The 20,331-nt window shown below is 41.5% G+C and overlaps 1 protein-coding gene across 2 annotated transcripts in view; it reads left to right on the top strand.

Annotated features, from left to right (window-relative positions):
- The window catches only part of LOC149805743 (uncharacterized), a 53,801-nt gene that overhangs the window by 10,677 nt on the left and 22,793 nt on the right, over window positions 1-20,331 (top strand). For both annotated transcript variants that reach the window (XM_089950411.1, XM_089950412.1), the window contains exons 3-4: window positions 7,162-7,301; window positions 13,857-14,014. In XM_089950411.1, the coding sequence (XP_089806537.1) occupies window positions 7,162-7,301; window positions 13,857-14,004 (288 nt within the window). In that variant the 3' untranslated portion in view covers window positions 14,005-14,014. The remainder of the gene's footprint in view (window positions 1-7,161; window positions 7,302-13,856; window positions 14,015-20,331) is intronic.

Genomic DNA, 20,331 nt, shown 5'->3' with positions numbered 1-20,331 from the left:
GATGTCCTCGCATAAACACTGCACAGATGTCAGTCCCTGCCAAGGTGGAGGAGTATGTGTCTGCCCTGAACAAGGCTCTCCAGGACCTGCCTGAGTATGACGCTACAGCCAAGTGGAACGCCATGAAGGGTGCCATCTATAGTACAGCTATGTCAACGTTTGGCAAGATGGAACGACCCAGCCAGGACTGCTTCAATGCACACCTATCAAGGATGGAACCACAAATCGAGGAGAAACGAAAAGCCTTCATAGCTTACAAAAAATGCCCTAATGAACGGACGCTTGCTGCTCTCAGAAGTGCCCGAAGTAACACCCAACGCATTGCTAGACAGTGTGCGAACGAGTACTGGCAACAACTGTGTGAAGGGATCCAGCGCAGTGCCGAGTCCGGACACATCCAAGGCATGTACAGTGGCATCAAGAAGGCTCTAGGCCCTACAGTGAAAGGGGTCGCTCCCCTGAAATCCCTGACGGGAGAGAAGATCACAGACCGTGGGCAACAGATGGCCAGATGGGTGGAGCACTACTCAGAACTATACTCCAGAGAAACGTCAGTCACTGATGCAGCCCTCAGCAGCATAAAGAATCTGCCCACCATGGAAGAGCTCGACAAAGTGCCAACCTTAGAGGAGCTCAGCAAAGCAATCGACTGCCTTCCAAATGACAAAGCACCAGGTAGTGACAGCATCCCGCCCGAAGCTATCAAACGTGGAAAACCAGCATTGATTAAACCACTGCACGAGCTACTTTGCCGCTGCTGGGAGGAAGGAGTAGTCCCCCAAGACATGCGTGATGCCACAATTGTGACCCTTTACAAAAACAAGGGCGACCGCAGTGACTGTAATAATTACAGAGGGATCTCGCTCTTGAGTATTGTTGGTAAAGTGTACGCCCGCATCATACTCAACAGGCTGCAGTTGCTGGCAGACCGTGTGTATCCGGAATCACAGTGCGGCTTCAGAGCAGGCAGGTCGACGACAGACATGATCTTCTCCCTACGACAACTCCAAGAGAAGAGCAGAGAGCAAGGTCAACCACTCTACATGATGTTCATCGACCTCACCAAGGCCTTTGACTTGGTCAGCAGGAAGGGCCTTTTTGAACTTCTGAGTAAGATCGGTTGCCCTCCAAAACTCCTCAGCATGATAATCTCTTTCCATGCAGATATGAAGGGAACAGTCCTGTATGATGGATCATCCTCAACTTCCTTCCCAATTAACAGTGGTGTGAAGCAGGGCTGCGTGCTGGCACCAACACTTTTTGGGATCTTCTTCTCCCTGCTCCTGTCCTACGCCTTCGACACGTCCACGGATGGCATATATCTACACACCAGGTCTGATGGGAGCCTGTTCAACCTGGCACGACTGCGCTCAAAGACCAAAGTGAGAGCTGTGCTCATCAGGGAGATGCTTTTTGCAGATGACGCAGCTCTTGTGGCCCACACCGAGGAAGCCCTCCAGAGACTGGGAGACCATTTTGCTGTTGCCTGCACGCACTTTGGTCTCACAATCAGCTTGGAAAAAACAAATGTCAGCGTGCAAGATACCACCATTGCCCCTTCAATCAAAATCAACGGTGTCACCCTGGAAGCAGTCAACAACTTTACCTACCTAGGGTCAACCATCAGCAACACTCTCTCGATTGATATGGAGCTGGACAGAAGGCTTGGAAAGGCAAACACCATCATGGCTCGATTAACAAAGAGGGTTTGGGAAAACAACGCGCTGACAGAGCACACCAAGGTCCGAGTCTACCAGGCTTGCGTTCTCAGCACCCTTCTATATGGAAGTGAGACGTGGAGTACCTACATGAGGCAAGAACGCCGGCTCAACTCCTTCCATATACGGTGCCTAAAACACATCCTGAAAATCAGCTGGCAAGACCGTGTTCCACACAGCGAGATCCTGCAGCGTGCAAGTACCCCCAGCATGTACTCCCTGCTAATTAAACGCCGCCTTCGATGGCTGGGTCATGTCCGATGCATGGAGGATGGAAGGCTGCCAAAGGACATCTTACATGGACAGCTGGCCACTGGCATGAGAAGAGTCGGACGCCCCTCACTCCGTTTCAAAGATGTGTGCAAGAGGGACATGAAGGCATGCAACATTTCACCCGATGGCTGGGAAGAGCTGGCTGAGGACCGAGGCACCTGGAGACTGATGGTAAACAATGGCATATCAGTCGCTGATGCGAGGAGAGGCCAGTTGGTGGCAGAGAAACGTAAGAGAAAGAAGAACGCAACAGCAACCACAGTAATGCAGACTTCCCAGTATGTCTGCACCAACTGCAGTAGGGACTGTCACTCACGTATAGGCCTGCACAGCCACAGCAGACGTTGCCAACAGAGACAGGCAACACCCCAAGGGCGCTATTCGCATGGTCTTTCGAGACCGAGTCGCCAATGATGATGATGATGATGATAGTCACTAAGATCATATTTGCATTGTCATTTAAAATAATCATTTGATGTTGTTTCATAAAGTCATTTAATAATTGTCATATGAAATACTTTCTTCTAAAGTTATTTAATAAATATCATATAACATAATTTCATAAGGTTAGTCAATAAATGTCAGTGACACATTTTCATCAAGTCATTCAATAAATGTCAATGACACATTCTCATAAAGTCACTCGGTAAATGTCATATGACACATTTTCATTTCAGTCATTCAATAAATGTAAGAGGACACATTTGCATTAAGTCATTCAGTAAGTGTCATATCATAAAGTCATTCAGAAAATATCATATGACACATTGACAGTGCATGTAAAGCAATGTTGTAGGGCAACATAAGACTGAGTCTGTGATTTAAAAACATTTAGTACTACATGTGATTTCAACAAAAATTTATTTTGTGTGTCACTTTATTTTATGGCTACAACCAAATCCACTGAAAACCTTTTTTACAAGTGATTCTCTTTAATTTCTTATGTACTGTTTTATGCAAGATGCTTCTTCTGTGGCATTTAATTATAACTACAGGTCATTTTTTGGTTAAACTAATATGTTTAGTCTTGATAGCTTCTTTGTCCTTTTGATTGAATTAAATGGACTTCTAAATAGCAAAATAATTTAATGTGTACAAATTTTAATACGGTATATTCCCTAGTTAATGCCCCTGGGGTCATTACACTTTCCAAAGTTGGGGCATTTTTTAGAGGACAATAGTTAAAGTTAAAGTTATTTTTTTCATGTTCTCTTATTACAACCACATGTACATCTGGGTGTCTTTCTGCCTCTGAATTCAGACGTTAAAATCAGCACAGTTAAAATGGTTGATTGATCAGAACAGCAATTGCATATATTTAACACTACATATGTGCCTGTGACTTTAGTAATTTATACATTGATATATACATTGTAATAGTGTGATCAATTAAGACAGCTGCAGCATTTTGTTGTAATCGTGAATCTCAAGCAAAAATGGAAGGGTCATTAATTATTAATTAAATAATTTATGTTATATGTATTTTGTGCATATACATGCATGAGAAGTTATTTAGCATAAATTTATCAAACACCCAGAATAAACTACTCATCTAGGTGTTTTTATCAATGTAAAAGTTGATGATGTTAATGGACTCTGTTTGATCACGTGATAAGGTTTTTTTTTCTCCAGAACTTACTTAGGCCCTTCCTAACATTGCAGATCTCTATCTTCAAATTCCCTTTGTGTTTTTATTTTGTTTGCCCATGCTACATGTTGACATTGCATTTGTATTTGAATGTTGCTTTAATAAACAAGTTCACAGGTATATTATTGGGAAAACAACAGGTAATTTTTCGTGAGGTCAACTCTGTTGTTTACTTCATGCATACTGTTCTTAATGCATACACAGGTGTGCATATGGTACAACACTGGATGTAACCATGTAAGTTTTGCAGCAGTATTATACAGTGTTCTTAGTGCATACACAGAGTGTATGTGGTATGACACTGCATACAATCAGGTGAGTTTCAAGGCAAAAACAAGTGATTTCAGATGACATTCATGATTTCTTTATTACAGGACAATATCAGAACAGTCTGTTGGGCGCTGTGGCGACAGAAAGAGCCCATGGGATGCACACAGAGACTGCATATGTGCTCAAAGTGCACATGGAAAAATCTTTAAATTTCTTGTGGATTTGGTCTTATATCAAGGCTGGAGGGCCATCTTCCCTGTTTTGTTCAGATTTTTCCGGAAAAGAATCTCTTCCAGGTCTCACATGTTGGACAGACATCTTTGGCCACTGGTGAAGCCCCTTCTGGAGGAGGGTCTAGACATTTGAGAATTCGATTGACTTCCCCATGTAATGAGACAACAAATATTTCTCATGTCTCTTGCAGCATGCACACCTCAGGATGGGGATTGCTTACTCCTGTTGGGTAGGTAGAGCACAGTGACAGTGGGTTGTGCCCTCCCATTTGGGAGGTAAAGCACTGCAATAGCGGGTTGTGCCCTTCCATCTGGGAAGCTGATCACTGTGATAGCAGGTTGCACACTACCTTTAGGGAGTTAGAGCACTGTGATAGCTAGTCGCACTCTCCCATTAGGGAGGTTGAGTACTGTGATAGTGGGTTGCACCCTCCCTTTAGGGAGGTAGAGCACCTCAATAGTGGGTTGCACCCTACCTTGAAGGAGATGGAGCATTGCTACTGTATGTTTGCACCCTCCCATTATGGAGGTAGAGCACCAAATGCAATTTGTGCTTCTATTAGTGCATTTGGTGCTCCCCCCTTCTGTTTAAGAGGCAAACAGTGATAAATTAGTTGAAAATGAGGGTCTTTACCATCTATCTCTCATCAGCCTGTCAGTATAGGGATGGAACAAGGACCAAGCTTCCTCCTTGGCCCCCTTTTAACATTCCATCCTGTACAGGATTTGCAATTTGTACACAGGCCAATGTAGGTCAGCAATGTAGAGGATGGTCTATTTCTCCCTCATGGTTGAGACCCCCCTTTTTCTTCTTCCAGCTACCAGGTATATTCCCCTTTGTGGCCTATCAAGCCTCCTTCTTTTGAAGCCAATGTAGCCAAAGTTGGTATTTCTGTGGGAGCCTGGGCATACCTTCTCATCAAAACAATTGATGCCACATAGCAGAAAACTGGTTCATTGTAACCATAGTTTTGCATGCTGACCTAGTCTCAGCTACTCCTTTAGTATGTTGAGAGAGGCCTCTTTGAATCTAGCTGCATTGCTACAAGTAGGATGTTGAGGCCAGACATATGTGGCAGGCAAGATAAACATATTAGCAGACAGTCTATCCAGGACAGAACGAGCCTTCCTCACAGAATGGTCTCTTTACCACTCAGTAAAGAGTCTCTGTTTTCCCACTCAGGAATTCCTTTGGAGGACCTGTTTGCAACAAAGCTAAAAACAAACTTTCCTTTTATTTGTCTGATCCATATCAGAGAGCATGTGAAGTTGATACATTCAGGTTCCAGTGGGTTTGCCCATTCACATATACCTTCCCACCATTCTGACTGCTACCACAAATTCTGCAATGAGTCTGAACTTCTCTGCTCGGATCATTCTCATTGCCCCATTGCGGTCCCAGTGAACACGGTTCATCAATCTTCTCAACCAGTTGATTGACTGACCCAGGTATCTTCCTCAACAGGAGGGATCTCTGTTGCTACACCAGGGATTCCTCCTCCACAACAGCCCACATATTCTCCACCTTCTTGCCTGGCTGATTTCAAATGTTCTCTCTGCCAGAAGAGGCGTTCGGGTTAAGTTGCTAGTTGCATCATATGGGCCAAGAAAATCTTTTTCATTTGGTGCAGTAGGAACATGTTGATCCTCTCTGCCCCCTTAACTTTCCTTTTGTTCTTTTTTAAGACACAAAAGATGGTCAGTATCCAATCTCAGGGGCTGTCAAGCTTCCATCAGCTTTATGCTCTTGTCTAGTGTTTTGGGTTCCAGAGACCTGTCTCCCACTTTCTTTTGCACAGATGGAATCTTGTTTCTTATGGTCATTAACCAAACCCCATGTGAACCAGTGAGTGAAGCAGTCTTTCAAAACCTCACACTCTACTGTGTTCCTACTCACTATACATTCTGTCTCTGGTTTCTAGTGTGTTGCACCCTCCCATTAGGTAGGTTGCACATGCCAACAGTGGGTTGCACCCTTCTGGTATGAAGGTATATCATTATGACAGCAGGTTGAGTCCTCCCATTAGGGAGGTTGATCACCACAATAGTGGTTACTTATTCCCATTAGGGAGGTAGAGCACTGTTACACATATTTGTCTTTCTCTCTGAGGTCCATTGTTATGACCCTAATATGGGGCTCAGAGAGACATCAACCTTCTATAGATGGACCTTTCCCTCTATGGTGAGTGCAACTCAGTTTCTCTGTTTTTGAACAGTTTGACAAGAGCATCAACCTTTCCACCTAAATGATAAATTCAGCTATGGCAGGATAAGTAATTGCTGCTACTAAAATGTAGCTGTGTTTTTTTGTTTTTTTTGTGGGGGGGGGGGGTAAATGTAATTTTAATTACGTAGTACATACCTGCTGCTATTGCTGAATGCCCTCCTCCCATACTGCTCTGATGTCTTGCATTATTGTCCCTCTGAGAAAAGATGACAAATAATATCTACCTTCTGCTTATAACCATGTGATATATAGAGTGGTATGCAAAATAAGAGAGTGGAGTGCAAAATGTCATTCTGACTTTTTTCCACTCTGTAAGAGGATGTTGTTGTTGTTGTTGTAGGGTTTAATGCCATTTTTCAGCACATGATAGGCTATACATGGCAGCCAGTATTAATGGTGGAGGAAGAACCCGGGAAAACCCCGGAAAGAAGCACCGACCGATGAGAAGCTACTGGCAAGCTTTCTCACATACCCACATTGGCTGCTGTAAGAGGATGTATTCACATCAAATGGACATCAAATAGACAGTGAGTTTTTGACAGGAAGATAGATTATCTACGCAGGTAAGTAGTGCATAATTAAAATTAGTTCCCCCCCCCCCCCCGAAGAAAAGCTACATTTTTTAAAAGCCACATATAGGAAAAGAGTGAGCAAGACAGTGTTCTGCATATTCTTTTTTGAAACTTAAAAACTATTAAATTTACCATTTCAAATTTAAAACTAAAAATACTCCATTTCAGTACCTCATATATTAAATGTAGAATTATTAATTTTAATAATTATTAATTTCAGGGAGACTTGATGCAGTTTATGGGACTTTTTAGAGGTTTCTCTGAGGAAAATCAAGGTGCAGTTTACCTGCAAGACTTTACAATCAGGAGGAAATCAGGACAAAGAGTGACATACAAGGCATACAGAAGGTCTTATTGCAGGTAACATGGCTGAGGAGATATGTCTTTTACTGTATTGTAGGCAGTCATTATTCAGTTCAACTTTAAAGAGACTGGTTTAGTGTTTGATCATTAATAATACAAATGCTGCAGTGGGAATGAAGATAATAACAGTAATCACGTTAGTTGTATGGCCATATCGCAATACCCATTGTCCATCATGTGTCCTTAGTCCATCAGTCATTTAGCACAATTTTGTTATCATTACTTCTTCTCAACTACTTGGGGGAATACTGTGACACTTTACATACAAATTATGATGCTACTTGAACACCCAATATGGATACAACAGTTGTCATCTTGAAAACCTTGTTATCATTACTCCTGAATGGATGGACATGTCATTGTGAGGTTTTCACTGAATCACTTATATTTAGCTGGTCCTAAATGAAAATTATGCTGATATTGCATCTAATATAGCCACTATGGCAGTCATCTCTACTCCTTTTGGATGAGTTATGTTGACATGATGTCTAGTTGGTCCCAAATGAAAATGGTGCCATTTCTGACATCTAATATGGCTGCCCTGGCACCCATCTTGAAAATCTTGTCACTGCTACAGTTTCTAACTGGAAGTCACATCAGTGTTGGGTTTTCAGTAGAAGATTTCTTACGGTGTATAGCTGCTCCTAATTGTAAATGATGCTGGACTGTCTTCCATGTGGCCACCACAGTGGACATCTTGAAAGTATTGTTATCGCAACTCTTTCAGAATGGATGGTGATACTGACATAGGAATTATCACCAGAAGACTTCTAATGATATCTGGTTGTTCATCCATGAAAATGGGGCCAATCTTACATCCAGTATAGCTGTGATGGTATCCATCTTGAAAGTCCTTTTAGTGCTTAATAAGATCAGAAATGGTTTTAATATTTGGCAGTTAAAAAGAGATATGGTCTTATCTTGGATTCCTGGAAATTATTTCTGCCAGTAGAGCATCTTGTATCTTTGAGGGACTATAGTTATTATTATTATTATTATTATTATCCTACACTAGGATAGGGTTTGGACTAAGTTCCTCATCACCATCAACTACCACTTCATTGTGAACATCAGGAGTCTAACCAGCAGGCTCAGTATTCCTCTTTCCTACTATCCCAATGAATCCCTATGGGATGTGGGGCCCTCCACCTCAGAGGCATTGGTCATGTATGCCCCCTTGGGCTTTTGAATCTTGCCTTCATGACAGAGGTGATACTGCAGCTTGTGTCCAGCCATAACCTCATCACCAAGTGGAAACCTATTTGGAATGCTAGAGTGTTACTTCTTCATGGACTAATAGCCATTCTCTCACCAGGTCATGCCACTCCTTCAGGACCTGGCCAAGTGGTCTTAAGCGCTCTCCGTTACAGATCACTGCCATCTCACCACTGTCTGCATAGGGTCAAGTCTCAGATTTGACCAATGTGGGTATGTGAGAAAGCTTGCCAGTAGCTTCTCGAGGGTCAGTGGTTCTTTCCAGGGTTTTCCCGGGTTCTTCCTTATCCATTAATACTGGCCGCCATGTATAGCCTATTGTGTGCTGAAAAATGGTGTTAAACCCCACAACAACAACAACCGTCAGAACCTACTCAGCATGTTGCGGTATAGGACTTAGTGCCGAGTGTTCCTGTACCCTCTTCACCTCTGAGGGACTTAGTGCAGAGTGTTCCTATACACTCTTCAACTCTGAGGGACTTAGTGCAGAGTGTTCCTATACCCTCTTCACCTCTGAGGGACTTAGTGCAGAGTGTTCCTATACCCTCTTCACCTCTGAGGGACTTAGTGCAGATTGTTCCTATACCCTCTTCACCTCTGAGGGACTTAGTGCAGAGTGTTCCATCACCCTCTTCACCTCTGAGGGACTTAGTGCAGAGTGTTCCTATACACTCTTCACCTCCGATTGACTTAGTGATACCCCACACACTCTTGAGCTCAGAGTGTCCTTGGTGATGCTTTTACCATTCTAGTAGGTTTTAATGAGATCAACATGGAGGAAGCAGAAGTGACACGTGCTTTTACACCCACTCCTTCATCTCTGTTACATGTGGAAGAGATGTTAGGGTCTTTTGACAAGGCAATAAATGAAGTATATCACTTATTACCCCCCAGACTTGTGCCCAAAACCTGCAACTCAGTCCAAAAAGATTCTTTCCAGTCTGGAAAGGATCTTGAGAACTCAACCTCAATCAAAACTCTTCCTCCTTCCTCCTTCTTCTATGATTGAGGAAATTGCTGAGAGGTTTTCAAGGGGCCAAAATGATAATCCACAACACTGAGGGTGGGCCATTCCCTCTCCAACATTGGGTCTCTTGTGCCAGCTATTGGGTACATTCCCCAAAGTGGCCCATGAAACCTGCCCAACTTGATACCGGTGCAGCCTAGGTGGGTAATTCAAGTGAAGCATGGGCACGCCTTTCTGCAAAAGTCATTGAAGCTATGGAACAGAATGTCTGAATGCTTGTCACCATTACTTTACCTGCTGACATCTTCTAGTATGCTGAGAGAAGCATCTTTGAACCCAGCTGCCCTTCAACACATGCTGGAAGCTGTGGCCAAGACATCTAGGCATGCATTTTCTGTTTATATGTCTTTGTTGGTGGAATATCTTCACATCCATCATGATGTTGCTTTGGACTCCTCAAATGTATTATTCAGTCACAGTAAAGACATCATAAGGGCTGCTCCACTTGAAGCTGAGAGTCTGTTTGGAAGGCTCATTCATACTGTGATATCTCAAGATTTGTTGGATCATTAGAATCATCACATCCACTCCTGGCCCACTGCAATCGTCCAGGAAGCATGTCAGTGTGAATCGCCCTCAAGGGCCTTATGCCAGTTTCTTCAAGCAGACACAACTCCAGTCCAGTATGCAACCTCAAAATGGATATCCTCCTTCATGTCTGTCTGGCTCCTAGAAACTGAGTGCCCAACAAACCTAGAAAGGAAGGAGAGTTTTCACAGCCCCTTCTTTTCCCAAAGGAGGGGGTGGAGTATAGCCCTAGGAACTTGAGCACTCTTCTGCCGCACATCCCTCTCCCAGGCATTCCTGTCAAAACTTGCCTAGGCCTCTTTTCCAAGGCCTGGTCAAGCATCATGGATGATGGTTGGGTCCTTTTAATAGTGAAGAAGGGGAAATGACTACAGTTTCAAGAACTGCTTCCTCTATCCAGGACACCCATATTTCTTCACCAATCCAGTCTGGTGAAACTGAGAGAAGTACACATCCTTTTACAGAAAGGGGTAGTAGAGATGATCCTGTGGAAAATCCCTCAGGGAAGAGGCCCTCTTTAACTTAAAGGCATACAACTGCAATGGAATATATTCTTACAATGGTGCAATCAAGAAATCTTTATACCTCTGAAGGAATCATTACCTCATTAGCCAACTTCTGATCACTATTCAGTGGAAAACAGTTAGCACCAATCACAATTAAAACTTAATATTCCATGATCACTAACACATTACATTATCATGGAAGAGAGGAAATCAGACACACCAAAGACCTGTTTGATCTTCTGTTTGTTTTGGATTACAATACACATTTCCAATGATGTTTGACCCTTGCCCTTGTGGAATCTATCATGGGTACTAACCTTGCTGAACAGGAAACCATCTGAACTGCTCTCAGGAGCTTCATTGGTTCACCTACCATTCATGTCCAGCCTCCTCACTGCATTGATGAACAGGAGGCAGAATCAGTGAATAGATCCAGTTCCAGAAGATGGGTAAAGTAACACTCATAATGCCCCCTTCTTTCATTGCCAAGAACAGGCTGTTTCTCACTGGTAATAATTCCTGTCTTCTGTGGATGCTTCATCTCATGGTCATCTACAGGACCCAGCATGAGTTCTGATTTGATACTTAAGGAAGATTGGGCTGTTGCATCAAGGGAGATCACTGCTCTTCTCGCCTTCAAGAGGGAAACGATAATGTAAAATTCAACAGATTAATTTATTTCCCTAGAATACAAAGTAAAAATTTAAAAAGAATTTACATTATTGTGAACTAAATCCCAAATAGTCCTAAAAGTTATATCACAAGTTTAAATGTAATAATTTCCAACTGAACTCCAGTGGTATTCCAAATAAGCTCCAATATTGAATCTGCTGATGTGCCTTTTGTCTTGAATGTGCTAACATGCCAATGGCCTAGATCATGATGATGCACTAATGGACTTTGGATGTATCATGATAATATAATCCAAAAAATCTCTTTCTCTGAATTCACAATAATTCCAAATTAATGTTCCAGTCCAAGAAAATTATTGAGCAGTTTGTAATTCCAGTGAATAATAGTTTGAATAAGTAAATCCACCCAAATGAAAAACTGAACACAACAACAAGATTGATTCTGCTTAAGATGTTAAGGCAAGAATGAGAGATGTTTGGAAAACAAGATTATATACCTGTCTACTTGACCTAGCTTGCAATTATGATCTTCTGGAAATACTGTCACTTAATGGAATTTTAAATTCTAGATGATCTTATGGTCAGAATCAAAACTGTATCTTCTTAATTTCAGGTAAATATGTTTACATTAATATTGATCTGAATATTTTACCAAAATCATGGAGAAAATTTTAGCTGTGTTTTCTGTTGTTTATAAAATAAATGTCACTGGTCAGGTACACTATGAACATGAGTTTGGACAAAGGCACAAAATGCAAATGTATGTAATATATAATCATTAAGACAAGCTAACAAATAATACAAATTAAATATACATAAAATACTATTCCAGTTTTTTCTCGGATCTTTGATCTTAGGCTCAGCTCAGTCTGGTGGGACCTGTATATATATATATACTTGGTGCAAAAGGGTACTGTATCAGGTTATTCAACAGCTTCATAAGGACACAGCTTCAAGACTTTTGCTGGAATTGTGGAAGTGATATATTTTCTTTACTGAAGCCACTCCCCAACATATGGAGTCTACTTTTCTGTTGGGTTATCTAGAAGCTGTCTCAAATATCTTAGGTTGCTGGAGATGGTGTCTTCATGGTAAAGCGATGTATCTCCCTCAGCCTCTTACCTATTCTCCTTAGCTATTATGACTGGGTCACATAGTTAAAGAAGAAACTATTTTTTTCTAGTTAAATATATTTCTTAGTAACACTTACCTGATCATAATATACATATACCCTCTCAGCCTCTGCCTCGGATGTTGGAGGTCATGGGTTTGATCCCTGGCCAAATTATGCCAAAGACTTATGAAAATGGTACTAACAGCTGCCTCGCTTGGTACTCAGCATTAAGAGGTTAGTGTTAGGACTGGTCGGCCTGGTGTCAGGATAATGTGACTGAGTGGGACATCATGCTACATGTCTGCAGCATGATGTCCAAGTGCTAGACATCACTATAAACTGTCACACTGAAAACATCATAGTGATATGACTGAAAATTGTTAAAGTTACGTTGAAAATCCAAAATCACACACACACACAGAGCCTTCCCTCAGTTATTTTCATATAGAGAGCATGTCTTTCAATCCAATAGTATCTGATTTCATGATATATGGTGCCGTTCCTGGTATCAAAGGAAGATCACTCTAATGCCACCTAGGTGGTCAGGTAACTTTAGTTTTTTTAGCTAAAACGTTTTAATCTGGGAGGGCTGGATCTGTGAGGTATTAGTACTTCTAAGGTATTTATGATCAGGTAAGTATTATCGAAGAAACATATTTTACTAGAAAAAAAATGATTTCTGCATCTTAATTTAAGATCTCCGTCAGATTTGTGGATGGCAAACATTTGGGGTAAGGAAGAAGTCTTTCAATTTTGGGGTCAAAGATCAAGTTTATTCTTCCTGAAATAGGACAAATGGTTTCAACACAATAACTTGAGTTATACATCACATACCTGGATTATATATAAGAAATAGCTTGCACATGGGACAAGGAATAATTACTTATGAAATCAAAGGTCAAAGTCACTGACTGATATGAAAAAGATGGTTTCTACAGAATAACAATAGTTCTACATCAGAGATCTGGATAAAACTTTTGGGATGGCATGTACTTGGGGTAGGAAGAAGCTTGTTAATTTTGGGGTCAGAAGGTCATAGCAAGATCACTGTGATTGAAAGAAGAAAAATGACTTATTACAAAAATTTCACCATTTATTCACATATGTTCACCACACTTGGTAGGTGAATGCATGTTGGGAAAGAAGGAAACCTATTGATTTTGTGGTTAAAATGCCAAAGGTCAAGATAGCTTGACCAAAAGGAGGGGGATAAAAATTGCATGATAACTTAAGTTCTGGATCATGTGGCTTGACCAAAGTTTGTGGAGGGTTATCATAGGAGAGAGGCCTATTGATTTTGGTGTCATCTTGACCAAACTTTGTGGACTTTATTGAAACAAATAAATTCTGGTAAGTCTAATAAGAAAAAAATGGTTTCTGCATAATAAGTTTTAGTTCAAGGCCACATACCGTGGTCCATAATCTCCAAAATCAACCATACCCTACTAGTGTCTACAAAGAGAACTATTAAACATAGGGCACATGTATTATGTACTGTTCATTTTATTAATGTTATTATTATTATTACAGTATATATGCTACGTCAAATGGAACAATGGATGGGTTGATAGTGTGCAATCTGCCATACGGCATTCTCATCTGTACATACAAACAGCCCATCCAGCCAGGAGAGGCAATCAAGAGAATTGAGAAATTCTGTGACATTATGCGGGCTTGAAACAACAAATGTAAGTGAAATGATGCTAAACTCATTGTTAATGAGTAGGCATACAGATTAAAAAATAGACTTGGCATATCTACTTAATTAAATTGTTCTACTTAATTTTTTTCATGTTTCATTTTTATGAATTGAAATAATTTTAAAGATATAATACATATCAGACTGACCTAACAACAACTGAAAAAATAAGCCATTTTAAAGTTGTACAGGTTTTAAAAAATTGGATAGCCCTAAACCATTCTAATTTTATAATAGGCTTCTCCCAAATTCTAAGTAGCCTGCTGGGCTTGTCCAAACTCCTGCCACTACCCACTGATTTGCCTGATAAAACCTTGAGTGACAACACATAAGCTGTTTATCTTAAACTTATAGAAAGACATTGGTAACCTGATTATTGGTTAGACCCCTGCTATGGCCCCAGTTCATAGGTCATCCTGCATAGGAATAGTGTGTGTATATTTGTACACAAAACCATAACATTGTGTACAGAAAAAAAGCACATGATCTATTAAGAAGGTAGCAATACTATTTCTGTTCTCAGTATTTCATTGGTTACCAGTAATTACACTCAGTTGTTCTTAATGAATAATAATGAGCTGATATCTTACTCATACTTACTGACTGGTTCAGTGGATGTATATCAGTTTCTTGTGAGATTGTGTGAGAATCAAGCTAACATTTTGGAGGCACCTACCACCATGTTTTACAATCAAAACAACAGTGATCATTATTTTAATCCATTTGGTTCACATACATGCTGATCACTAATTCCATTGATATATGGCATGGGTAGCTGTTCCTTTTAAAAGATGAAATTATTCCTTATGGAAACAAAGTTTCAGTTAAGTACAGTATAATGTGAAGAGCTTTTCAGAATTCAAGTTGATCGCCAGACAAGGAAGCAGATGGTACTTAAAGCCCAATATAAATTTAACAGGAATGGAGTCTATACAAGTAATTTTTTAAGCCATGTACAGTGTATTAGAGAAAAAATTGTGAGCACTGTTACTGTTTTCATTTTTTGTATAATTCTTAAGTTCAGACTATTAATCTTGAGCAGCAACCATGGCTTACCTTTTTAAATCACCACACTTTTTCACTGCATATTCCAAAGCCCCCACAGATCATCAAACAAAAACATCTCTTGTGCTATTTTCCATAGTGACCACTTGTCTTACTCCAGAGACTGATGAAATTCAAGCACAGAAAATGCATCCAGTGAGTGAAGCATGTTCAAGGCATGACTTTCAGTGCAGCTAGAAAATTAGTGGAAGCAACAATCCCACTTAACACTGCCAGAAAATACTATGCAAACACAGATAAAGAAGGAAAGGGAGTCATATCACTACCTAGATATATATTACCTGGCCACAGGGTGAGACCAAGTTTAAATTCTTCATGCTTCCAAACCCAGTGTGTGCAGCCACCCACACAGGGAATGAAGCAGAAAATGAAAATCAGTCTAACTGCAACAAACAAAGAACCCAATACTCCCTGTAAAAAGTCTGATTGATCCAGTTCACAAAGAGGTGTAGTAAGTGAAAAGGCTTGTTCTGGCTCACCCAATAGATCCAAGCATTATTGTACTGTTTGCAGGGCTCTGCAAAAAATTAATAATTTTTAGTTACATTATTGTGGGTGATCCAGAATATGGTCTTTTTCCTTACTACCTTACCAATTACATACTAGCACACCTATTTTGTAAGCTCTGATTTTATACTGTCCATGAGCGTGTATGTTTATGCCACCAGCACAATGAGGTTTTGTCATCATAAGCAACGTAGCAGCAGGGGGGGCGAATCCGACATTTTGTCCAATCGTTATTTTGCTTAATTATTACTTTCTGCACTCAGCGGATCCGGTGTAGTCAGCGCCTGGTAAAAAAAAAACGACGACGGTCCATCCTACACGACGGTGACGTCATTTGGTTTAATTAATCTTTCTGCGAGCCGATCCCAGCGTCGTCAGCGTCCGGTAAACACAGCGACGACCGCGTCGATGTCATTACCCCCCCTGCTGCTAAGGGGCTATTTACAATGAAAATTATTTACAACTAACCGAATATTTGGTCAAGTCCGATACGATATCGTGTCCGAGGATCATGTAAATTTATCGTTACAAATCCATGTGGGGTCGACTGAGCATGACTAAAAAAGTTTCGAAAACCATTAAAGTCCATGTCACCGCCGCACCATGTCTGCCAAATATTTCGTAGCGTGTGTGTATCAACGCCGTTGAATACAGCAAGAATATTACAGTTGTCTCTGATTACTTTTGGAATCTGAGTGTATCGTTGAGTGACATATATCACGTCGGTGTTTTTATGCCTGCCTCTGGAAAATATCCTAGCTGGGTTTTTTTGATTGTCTAACATAACATCATCGTACACGACTAGATTGTTAACGTCGCCATCAATATCATCAATACCTGGTGCATCACTGATATCTGTAATAAACTCAATAACATTTTTTTCAGCGATCGCTGATGCATTCTCGTTAAAATCTTTCAACACCTCGTAGCATCGTTGATCATCCACGCTAGGGGCGATTAAATACAACTTATCCCACTTCATCCATCTCATTATTAAATTAAGTAATAATTGCGTCTTGCCGGATCCAGATGGTCCGATGATAATCATCCGGATCGAGTTTGGTAACGCTGCAACATGCTTAACTGGTTCTCTCGTTTTAGTTGCCGAAAAATCAATTATATTCATATCTCTATACATAAATTATGGATCTATATTGTGTGAAGTGTAGAGTGCGTACTGGCACAAATGATATGACAACCGTTACAACGAGAAATAACAGATCGGCGCTTACTGGTAAGTGTGTACAATGCGGTACAAAGAAATTTAGATTTATTTCTGCTAGACCCGGGGATGCTTTAAAAAAAAGCGAGGAGGTGATATTGCAGCCAAGTTATCAAAACTCCCCGGAACCCCGTGGGCAAAGTATCCAGGAGAAAAGCACCTCCCAGGATATAGCTACTGTGGCCCCGGAACACGATTAGAGATCAGACTCGATGATCAAAATCAGCCGCGACCCGGTGAGTATCCAATAAACGCTATCGACGAAGCATGTCGGATACATGATATAGCTTATCGTAGCGGTGATCTGCAACAGCGTCATATCGCGGATGTAAAATTAATTCACGCGTTAAATGCTATTCCTGATAAATCATTCAAAGAAAAATTGGCTTCATGGTTGGTAAAATCGGCTATGAAAGGTAAATTAATGATTGGAAGCGGAGCTTCTCGCGCTGGTAATTGAAAACGCTAGCGTTTATAATAACAACATGGAATCCATCTATTATTCTCCGAGAGGATACTGGAAGGGGAAGGCTGCAATTGGTAAACTCGCAAGCGCTGCAAAGGTAACAAAGGCCACTGCGGCTAATTGGTTATCCAAACAGGCTATATGGCAAATCTATCTACCACCGCCTAAACAAATCAACTTTTCGCGCTTTGATGTCAGCGTACCTAATGAAGTTCATCAGGCTGATATACTATTTCTGCCGCATGACAACGGTTACAAATACGCGCTAACCGTAGTTGATGTTGCGAGTCGATACAAACAAGCGGAGCCGTTAAAAACAAAGTCAGCAACTGAAGTAGCCGATGCGTTTGAGCGGATTTACCGAAGGGGTCCTCTGCGCTGGCCAAATCTATTACAAGTTGATCCTGGCAATGAATTTCGCGGCGCTGTTTTATCAACGCTGAAACATAGCGTCGCGATACGACGAGGTCATACTGCGCTACATCGTGATCAGGCAATTGTTGAACGATTCAATCGGACTCTTGCTGAACGGTTATTTGGGTATCAATACGCGAAGGAATTCATCCAAGAAAAACGATCTCGTGAATGGGTTAAAAGGTTGCCAGGCGTAATTGCAGCGTTAAATAACGAGATTACCCGAGCAATCAACATGAAGCCCAGCGACGCGATTAAATACGAGTACATACCCGGAAGATCAAAAATAGATAGCGTTTCCAAGCCGATTCTCGGCGATGTCACTGTTAGATATCTGTATGAACCAGGAGAACTTGAAGGCGGTAAAAAAAGAGCTACTGATCCTATTTGGAGTGTTACCACGCATAACATATCAACGATAACACGATCAACTGGTAGACCACCGATCTTTAGACTGGATTCAACTGCTCCTCAGCGCGGATTTACACGCGAGCAACTACAAGTGATACCTAACGATACTCAATTACCCCCACGTGGCCTTAACTAGCGCCGTTGCGTCTATTGCACTCAAGACAGGTCAACCTCACATTGTTTTTGACATGACCGAGACTGTTATCGATCCTGTCCACGGTAAATTGGCGAGCGTCTTTATCCGAATAACGCCAGCGCATTACACAATTGCAACTCGCGCAGTGATTATTCTGTTGTTGTCGTAACGCAATTATTAATTCGGCATCAATATCAAAACGCCGCTGTTTTTTTTTATCCTGTTGGCGGTAACCCGAGAGTTTTCTATCAATGACGCTAGCATCAATAATGTCATCGTTGTCGCCGGCTTCGTCGGTGGCTTCGTCAATAACAATTCTTCGAAGCTGATTCATTCTCCGTACTCGGGACACTGCAAGATAGACTAGATTTGACCATTCGATGCGATTATCAACCATCCAAACAATTGTATCCGTGATAGTCAATCCCTGCGAGGAATGTATTGTCGTTGCGTATCCTAGCGTCCACGGGGATTTATCAGCACGTAGCGCGTCCTCGACGACGCTGATATCAACGAGCACAATATCATTCAGCACAAGAATTTGTTTTTTTGTCCCTGACGATGTCGGGCCCGGGATTTCAACTTCAATGTTCTGCCGCCGTGTGTCCGCGGGTCTATAACATAACGGCACTGGGCGCGTTGGAAACTTTTCCTTATGCAACGCAAACAACTTCCGCTGAAGTGTGTCTCTGACTATCTTTCTACTCGCTACAATCAAATCGTTTGGTCTCCATGTTTCCCAGAATTCATTTAACGGCGTTTCCGGAATCACCTCGCGGATTATTTCACATTGAACTCTATCCGGCTGTAATCTGATTAATTTTTTAACCTCGCGCAGTTGTTCATCGAGTGCTCGGTAATCAGTATCGGTTTCTTCATAATAGTCCACAAAATTCTTTAACCAATCATGTGGACCCTCGCCGACAAATGGTGGTGGTTACCCATGGTCGCCACACATGATTACCGCTGTATTCGCGCGCAACAACCACTCAAGAAACATTTGTAAAACATCTAACGAAACAGTACATATCTCATCCCAGATGATAACCTCAGGAATAAATTTTTCCCCCATTCGATCAGGAGTCCACTCACCGCCGCTGTATCGAAAAAAGCTGTGATAAGTAACGGCGTCAACATTTCGTTGTTTTATCTCTCGCGCTAGTCTATGGGTCGGTGTAAGCACGATTATACTTGCCCGCGTTCGAAATAATTCAATTGCCCGAGTCGTCTTTCCTGACCCGCCACAGCCGCTTAAATAAACTGTTTTATGTCTACAAATTGGATCAGAACACGGTGGTGCATTAGACCATTCTGACAATTTATCACCGCGTAAGTAATTGTTTTCAACGGTGACATTTGCTGACGGGGAATAATCGCGTCGTATTTCATTTTTAATTCTCCATATACCCCAACTCTCGTCCGGACTAGTAAACTCGGCTAAGTTTCCCTTGTACTTTACGTCTATATAAAATGAATCAACGGCTACTCTAACCGCGGTGTCGGGAAATCTATTTATCATCGAGAATAAATTGATAGCGGCGTAACCCAGCATAGACGCCCTCAAATGTGGATACGCGGGGCTGTCTCCATCGCTGTAGGAAACAACTGTACCCAACTTTGTTCCATTGGACAAGAAAGCTGTTTTGCAGTTCACGTATCTATTTTTTGCCACTGCGTCCTTGATTACGAAATCATATTCTGCGTCATCTATAATCAGCCGTGAGCAATATCGTTTGTAGTCGCAGTTTTTTCCACCTTGTGTGAACTTACCGATTATTCTTCTACCGAGATCTTTTGCCTCGCGGTTTCGTTGGTTGAATATCTTTTTGGACCATTCGATGATATATTCCTCGTCGGCATCAATGTGTGCTCTGGATTCGTCAATTATGCTATCTAGACGCTCTGGTTCTGGTAACCAGACTTCAGTCTGCGCCCGGTATGATATAATCGCGTCACTGACAATCAACGATACAAGCATGCTACAATCAATCATATACCGTAGCAGCGTTATTGGCAGCCACTTCTTTTCAGCCATGTGTCTACCGATCCAAATATAACAACAGCGATGAAGTCCTGCCGCGAATT

This window comes from Sinohyriopsis cumingii, chromosome 2 (assembly GCF_028554795.1).
Source record: "Sinohyriopsis cumingii isolate HCF-2022 chromosome 2, ASM2855479v2, whole genome shotgun sequence".
In the NCBI taxonomy this organism is placed as follows: domain Eukaryota; kingdom Metazoa; phylum Mollusca; class Bivalvia; order Unionida; family Unionidae; genus Sinohyriopsis; species Sinohyriopsis cumingii.
Note: the sequence above shows the minus strand (reverse complement) of the source record. Positions and strands in the feature narration are given on the sequence as shown.